Source organism: Quercus robur, chromosome 3 (assembly GCF_932294415.1).
Source record: "Quercus robur chromosome 3, dhQueRobu3.1, whole genome shotgun sequence".
Lineage (NCBI taxonomy): Eukaryota > Viridiplantae > Streptophyta > Magnoliopsida > Fagales > Fagaceae > Quercus > Quercus robur.
The window spans coordinates 3045649-3053436 of NC_065536.1; the positions used below are offsets into that span (position 1 = coordinate 3045649).

The 7788-nt window shown below is 32.2% G+C and overlaps 1 protein-coding gene across 1 annotated transcript; it reads left to right on the forward strand.

The window, feature by feature from the left end:
* Positions 1-3068: 3068 nt before the first annotated feature.
* On the forward strand, positions 3069-4042 carry LOC126716531 (pentatricopeptide repeat-containing protein At3g22470, mitochondrial-like). Its single transcript, XM_050417346.1, has 2 exons — positions 3069-3209; positions 3262-4042. The coding sequence occupies exons 1-2, from the start codon at positions 3069-3071 to the stop codon at positions 3994-3996; spliced, it is 876 nt and encodes a 291-aa protein (XP_050273303.1). The 3' UTR covers positions 3997-4042.
* The last annotated feature ends 3746 nt before the right edge of the window (positions 4043-7788 follow it).

Sequence of the window (7788 nt, forward strand, 5' to 3'; positions counted from 1 at the left end):
AATAAGTTAGTCTTAGCGCATAAAAACTTGGTAGAAAGTAAATAAATAAGCCAGACAAAATTTAAAAAAAAAAAAAAAAATCTTAACTGGTCTGGAGTTTCAATCTTGTCTCTTCCACTGCAGATCATATCAAATCCTCCCTAATAAAAAGAAAAGGCGAGCAAATTATTTTTAAAAAAATACTTGAAATAGAACTTACATTTAAAATGACATATATAAAGAAACAAATTGATGAGTAGAATATTATAGAATAGCTCAGGTGGTGTGGTACATAGGAGGTAAAAGCAATGGTATTTTCTTTTAGATTTGGTAATCTAGCAAACAGGAGAACTTTCTAGCAGATTCGTTCTAATTTCTGCCCCACTAGAACTACATAGTAATGTCACTATGACCTTTTCAAGAAAAAAAAAATGTCACTATGACATGAAAGAGACATTATAATGAGAAGTTCAAATAGATGCACCTAAAACATATGCATAATTAAGAAATATATATGCTGTATGTATAATTGAAATGAAAGAAATAAAAGTGTAAAGATAGTCTTCATTGAAAAGCAAACCATGGAAAACTAATAAAAACCTTGAGTTGTTGTTTCGAATTGTTTGGGCATTGTTAAAGGCCTCAAGAACTGGGTTGGACTGTGATATTAAAGGTCAATGTGGACATAAACCTTGATTTTTACTTAATTCTTCCGATAATATGCCAAGCATATACTCATAGGAAAATTTGAAATCCAACTGTACATCCTTCTACTCCAGATTGCCCGCCTAAGTGTGCAAGATATCTCATGAGCATCTTTGTTGTCTCAATTTTACTAGCACCTCTATCTCTACTAATCAAAATTGAATTGTCTTTTCCTTCATTAATCATTGCCCTATTTTCTTAAACAACACATAAAATAAGAAACTACCACATAAGTAAACAAAAAAAAAAAAACTGTCACATCCAGGAAGTGATATGAATTGCATACATTTGAAATGTAATTAACTTGACTTAGATATTTAGGAAAGATGCAGGCCATTAATAGTAGTATGAGGTCTAAGAATGGCTACATATAATTAAATGTAATTTTATGTTTCACTTTACCGTAATTAATTTATAAAACATGCCTATCTAGATGATCTCAATCAAATTTAAAGCTGTAGCTATTTAGTTATGTACATATATTAATAAAGAAGGCATAGTCCAGAATTCATTCCTATTTAAGAAGATTATTAAATTTTCTAATGTTGCAACTTGGGTTTTGATGATGGAAAGTTCTAGTGTACAGACTACAGAGTACTAAATTGCCACTTATGTTGATGACGTAGTATGCCTAAATGCACATTAGAAAAAATGCAATGACCAATGGCAACTAAAACCAACAGGTACAAACCGTGGAGTGGATATAAACTAATACAAAAGTAAGACATTTTGTCAAACATATGGTGTGCACAAAATTTCAACATTAGAATGTACCATAAAACCGATAATGAACACCCCTAAATGTAGGATGAGTACATCAAATAATTCAAACAATCAAAGCCAAGTCAGAAATCCACATGTCATGTATCAATGTCTAAGATATAGGATTTTTTTTTTTTCCTTTTGAATAATGTCTAAAATATTAACGATTGTTATTATAAATAAAAGAAATTAATAGTTTAAAACAAAAATATACCACTTATTTACACATTGAACAGTTCCTGTAACACAACAAACAACAACAATAACATAACAAACAGACAGAACAAACAAATTGAAGAGTATCAAATATACGAAACTACATAACTAATTAAATTATTCCATGAATAGTGTAAAGCCAAAAACCCAACTCTTCCATTGGTTTTATATCATAAGAAAGTACATGATATCTGTCTTAATGGATGTTAAACCTTCCAATTCGCAAAATAAAATATAGAACCCAGAATTCAAAATCATATTGTTGGTTTTTTGGGACAGTGAGAAACCAACCAGCAAGTGGAAAAATAAGATTAATAAGAAAGAAGCAAAATTATGAAGAAGCCACACACTATGTGTTCAACTGGGTTTGGTTTACTGCAAATGCATATTATATAACAACAATCAAATGAAAATAGTGTTTGAAAAAATCAAAAAAGAGAAGAACGAACAATCTATAGAAGAGTATAGAAGAGAAGAAAAAGAATCTGTCCAATACCAGAACAATCTCATAGACAAAACATTTGACTCCATGCTTCATCCGGTTGTGAGATCAGATCGGCAATTGATGCAACAATCTCTTCATCAGTATCAGAGGGGACTGGTCTGACAGTAGTGAAGGGCATCCTATAGATCTTTCTCTCCTACTCTCTCTGCACAACACATTCATTAAAGAAAAAACGAAATCGAAATTAAATTGCTGAAAAATATAACAGAACAAAAGGGCTCGATACAAAATTGGAACAGAAAATTAATAATTCTGTTGATTCAGTGATTACCCAAAATTGTAACCATTTTTTTTTTAAAATTTAGTTATTAATAATTCTGTTGATTCAATGAATATATTGAATTGATAAGGCTTATTATACATTAGATTGAGTAGACAAACATTTCGAGAGAAAACCAAAAGCCCAAAACAGAACTGAATCTACACAAATACCTAAACCTAAACAAATCCATCAAAAATACCCATAACTGAGTTGGACTTAATACCCAAGTATTAAAAAGTTTTTCTCTCTGTGTTTGCCTACGGTTCCAGAAGTCTAAGGCTGGTGTTGTAGTGAAAACCGATGGTCATGGTGGCCCTTCAATATTTCTTCCAAACTGTCTCTCATTTTCTCTATTCGCACCTTTCAAATTGTCTCTTATCTGAATTCATTTGTGTGTTTTTTAAACCATATACATTTATTAAGAAACCTTTAAACGGCTTTGAAATTTAAACAGTGTATTAGCATTCCCAGAACCGGTGTAGCCTTTCGCTTTTAAAATGTACATGTGTGTGATTGAAGAGCGTATAAAGAGAAAGAAACGGTGTAATATTATGCTCTCTCTCTCTCACGATCAGATAACTGCCCTCATCGTTTCGTTCTGATTTCGGCTGCCGAATTGTTTGCTGGATCTTCAGGAAAATGGGTACGCTGCTTCGTACTTCCCACTCTTCTTTTCGTTCTTGTTCTTATTGTTATTCTACTCTTACTGCTGCTGCTACTACTAGTATTGCTAAAAAAAACCCGAATCACAATCTGAATCAAAATCATTTCTTGAAATCTGTTAGAGATCAGTGCAAATCTAGAACCTTTAGGAATGTTGATCATGCCTTAGACCTGTTGTTCACCTAATGTTGTTAGCTATAACACATTGATTAATGGATTTTGTAAAGAGAAAAGAATTGATGAGTTAATGAATCTCTTTCATGAAATGTCCAACAAGAGAGTAACTCCAGATGTTGTGACTTACAGCACTCTTATAGTTGAGTTATGTCGAGTGGGGAGACGCAAGGCTGCTCTAGAGCTATTCCATAAGATGCAGGCTTGTGGCCAACCTCCAAATCTCCAAACTTATGCTGTCTTGTTGGACGGCCTGTGTAAGAATGGACAAGTTGTTGAGGCAATAAAAGTGTTTCTTGAGATGGAAGACAAAACGTTGTGCAACAATATTGTGATTTACAACATTTTGATTGACGGTTTGTGTAACGTTGGGAATCTTAAAGTTGCAAGAGAACTCTTTTATAGTCTACCTGTGAAAGGATTGCAACCCAATGTTCGAACTTACACCATAATGCTGAAAGGGCTTTGCAAAGAGGGACTAATAGATAAAGCGAGTGAGCTGCTTGAGAAAATGGATGGGAACGGTTGTACCCCTAACGATTGCACATATAACACAATCATCCAAGGGTTATTGCAATGGAATGAGACATCAAAGGCAATGAAATATCTCAAAATAATGGTCGACAAGGGTTTTTCAGCGAATGTGACGGTTGCAACCATGTTGGTTGACTTGCTATCATCTAATCAAGTAGATAAGAACATTCAAGAATTACTTCATAAGTTTGTGTGAAGGTTTTTTAACTTCTCCAGATCATGGACAAGCTTCATATTTTTACCCATCGCTTGTCAATCTGTAAGCAACATGTATTTTTTATTTTAATTTTTTGGAGTAAATTTTATATTTTTTACAAGATGAACTTTCTCTTCATTTCTATACAGAAAATTGATTGTTCTTTTAATTGTTCTATCTTTTGTTGAGATTTCATTGTGCACTTATGCTGTTGCTTTCGACCTATTTTCATGGATGGTTATTTCAAATTTTATCTAATGTAAAGTTAATGCGAAATTTATTTGTTCTAAAGTTTGACCTTCTTTGTGGTCATAAATCCATTAGGTAGTGGAATAAATGTTAATAAATGTATATTATGCTTAAATTAATTGTTGGAGTTGCGTGTTGAATGTTACAATAAAAATATATATTACGCTTAAATGTAAGGTTTAGTGAATACCTTACTTCTATTTCTATGCTGAATTTATCTTAGTTTCATATGCTTTCCTGAACTGTATTGACACTAGACTTGGGAATTGGAACCAATTTAGATTAGTGTAGTTTGAAACACTTTTGAACTTAACGAAGTAGCTTTTTTGTCCTCTGACTTGAAGATTTGCAACTTTGGTTGCATTATGGTACAAAAGTAACGTGATGATTTGGTGATCACAAAGTCCAATGTTTTTGTGAAAGTTGTGGATGCTTAAACAAGTGTATAAAAGAAGAAAACTCATTTCTATCTTGTCATAAAATAGGCTGACATAGGTGCTTGACTAGTGGTAGATCATAATGGTTTCTACACTGTTGGCTAAAAAAATATCAGTGTCATCACATAAGGATTCACAGAAAACAATCTGTCCTTGTACTTTGTAAGAATTCATGGAACCATTTCTGAAATATTTTGAATTATCCAGGTTAGCACCTGCAGAATAGTTTGCAGCATCCCCTGCCTAAATCAAGGGAAATGATTTTTCGTTGAAGTTGAATCTATCAATGGAGAGGTCCTTCTTATATACCTTGTAAGAATCTTAATGTTTAATAAAGTATCTATATGATCTGATGCCCCTGCTGTCCTTGGCACTTGGCCCTGCCTTCAATCAGCCAATTAAGAATTTTCATTTGTACTGTTAAAACTCTCTCTCTCTCTCTCTCTCTCTGAACTGAAATGCAAACAGTGAGTGATCGATCTGTGTGGTCCAATATGGTGACAAGAGATCAAACATACTGGCACAAATGTAGATGAAAACTCTTGTGATGAAGCCGGGACCAGTTTTGTGCTCTTATAATACACAATAGTAAAGCACGCTTAAGAGTTCCCTCAACATGTGGGCATGGGATAACCAGTCACACGCACGTACATTTGTGAACAATCTGACTGCTTGAATGAAGTGAGAAAAATTGTTCATTTTTTTTCCCTCTTCTTTTCTTTACTTTTGCTAATCAGGAAATGAAAAGGTTCATGCGTGTGTTTCTGTTAACCCTTACACCTCTTATGGTCATGTGGTGAGACTGTAAAATTCAAGGACTAGAGAAAGACATTGATTCTCTCACACCTCTTATTGTACCTTGTATATCTATTCTATGTGTGTTAAATGCTAATATTGATAACAATAATTAAAAAAAAAAAAGAATATCTTACATAAAGTTTTGAACATGAACATTATGTGTCAGAATATATCAACAAGCGTCACGTACAGTTAAAAATAGAAGGCATTATATCATTGTCTAATTAAATTTATGAAATAATTCACGTGTAAATGATTGAATGGCTGAGTATTATATCACATGTAAAAACAAAAGGAAAAAAAAATTTGGTGCTGTAGTTTCGATTAATACTATTCACATTCAAATGAAAATAAACAAGATTCTATAACATAGTGAAAAGTGTGCCCTAATATTCTAATTGCAAGATCATTTGCTCAACTTTTTGGATTCACTGGGAGAGCTAGCTGGACCATTTTATGGGGATTGAATATTTGTTTTACCATGGAAATTTGACTTACAGGACACTTTCAAAACTAAAAGATAGAGCATAGTCGATAACAGTGTGGAGAGCAGAGGGAGTTCTGTCCTTACTCGTACAAACCCAACAGAAGGGCATGTTTTCATAAATGGTTAACAATAATGTTATTATCTTTAGCTGTACATCAGATAAGCCCTTCCAAGTGCATCTCTAGGGCAAAGATTAAAGGGAATAAAAAAAATGATAATTGGGCTCCATTAGAGGCGCCACACTACAAAGGATCACATATATGATTTAAAAGGCCATGGGTTCACTTTTTGATAAGATGCAGCATCTTAATATATTGTAAATGCTTGGGAACTTAGAGCTGGAATAATACAATTCTTGCGAAACTTACAAATCAGAGTGGCTTGGGGTACAAGGTATATTTGAAATTAGGATCTTCAAATTTTTTAACACCATAATGAGGAAATTAGAAGAGGATGATATGTTTAAGAGATAGATGGATGACAGGGGATTCACATAAGCTAGAAAAATTAAGAAAGCAACCACACCCTCTACAGGAATATATATAGATACATAAGCCTTTAGAAATGCTCGATATGATGTCTAGTCATAAGCTTTGTAAGATAAATTATGTAGATATTTTTGAACTTAGGATCTTCAAATTTTTTAACACCGTAATGAGGAAATTGGAAGAGGATGATATGTTAAAGAGTTAATGGATGACAGGGGCTTCACATAAGCTAGAACAATTAAGAAGGCAACCACACGGTCCACACCCTCTACAGGAATATATAAATACACACACATAAGCCTTTAGAAATAATCAGTATAATGTCTAGTCATAATCTTTGTAAGATAAATTAGGCAGATGTATGAAATAGGTATTTTGTTGTTGTTAATGCTAGCCACAGCCACTTTTTTTTTTATATATTATATACTTCACTCAAGCAGTCAGATTGTTCACAAATGTACGTAAGTGTGACTGGTTATCCCATCCCCACATGTTGAGAAAACTCTTTGGTTAAATTGGAGCATAATATAGCCTTGAGTCCTGACAATGGTGCAATTGTACATGGTTTGTGGACTTAGAGATAAAATGCCTTTGTGCTCTCTTAACATTAGCTAACCAATAAATTAACCAATAAAGTTTTTTTTCTTTTCATTATAATCTATTAATTAAGCTCAAATATTAATCAATAAATAAAATAATATTTTTTTAATCAAATGAAAAACAAGAAAAGAGGGAGAAAGAGAAATGTTATGGTTCCAAAATTTTTTACAACATTTTTACAATAAATCTTTAGTGGCAGGTTGTTAGTTGTTACTGGTTATTATTGGTGTATAAAAAAGTAATTTTAGTTGTGGGTTCCAATCAAAACGAGTAATAACTTAACCCTTAAGATTTGTTGTGAAAATGTTGTGAATGTAGCATTTCTAAAAAAACAATAAAAAGAGTAATACACAAAAATTTTCTTTACATTTTTCACAACAATTGAGTTAATAAACTTTTACTAGTTCCTATCTGGGTCTATTACTAACATTATTTTTTTACTTACCAGTTACCACTGTCAATTTGCCACATATCAACATGTGTGAAAAAAATTTGACAAAATTTTATGTGTCTATAGACTTTCTCAACCAAAAAAAAGTTTCTCAAAAAAAAAAAAAAAAAAAAAAAAAAAAATTGACATGGTTTATTTTAAATAGTAATTTTCCATCTAAAACAAGATAATACAGTTTAAGTAAGATTTTAAATTTTTATATAAAAAAATCATAGTTAAAATATTAAAAAAAAAAAAAAAAACCCAATTCATTTTTGCCTTAAGCCTTTAAACGCATCAAGC

What these genes read in the sequence shown, in the direction of transcription:
- LOC126716531 (XM_050417346.1), top strand. Translation starts at nt 3,069, where the DNA reads ATGGGTACGCTGCTTCGTACTTCCCACTCTTCTTTTCGTTCTTGTTCT. An exon ending in AAAATCATTTCTTGAAATCT is followed by an intron (nt 3,210 to 3,261) that starts GTTAGAGATCAG and finishes ATCATGCCTTAG; the next exon opens with ACCTGTTGTTCACCTAATGT.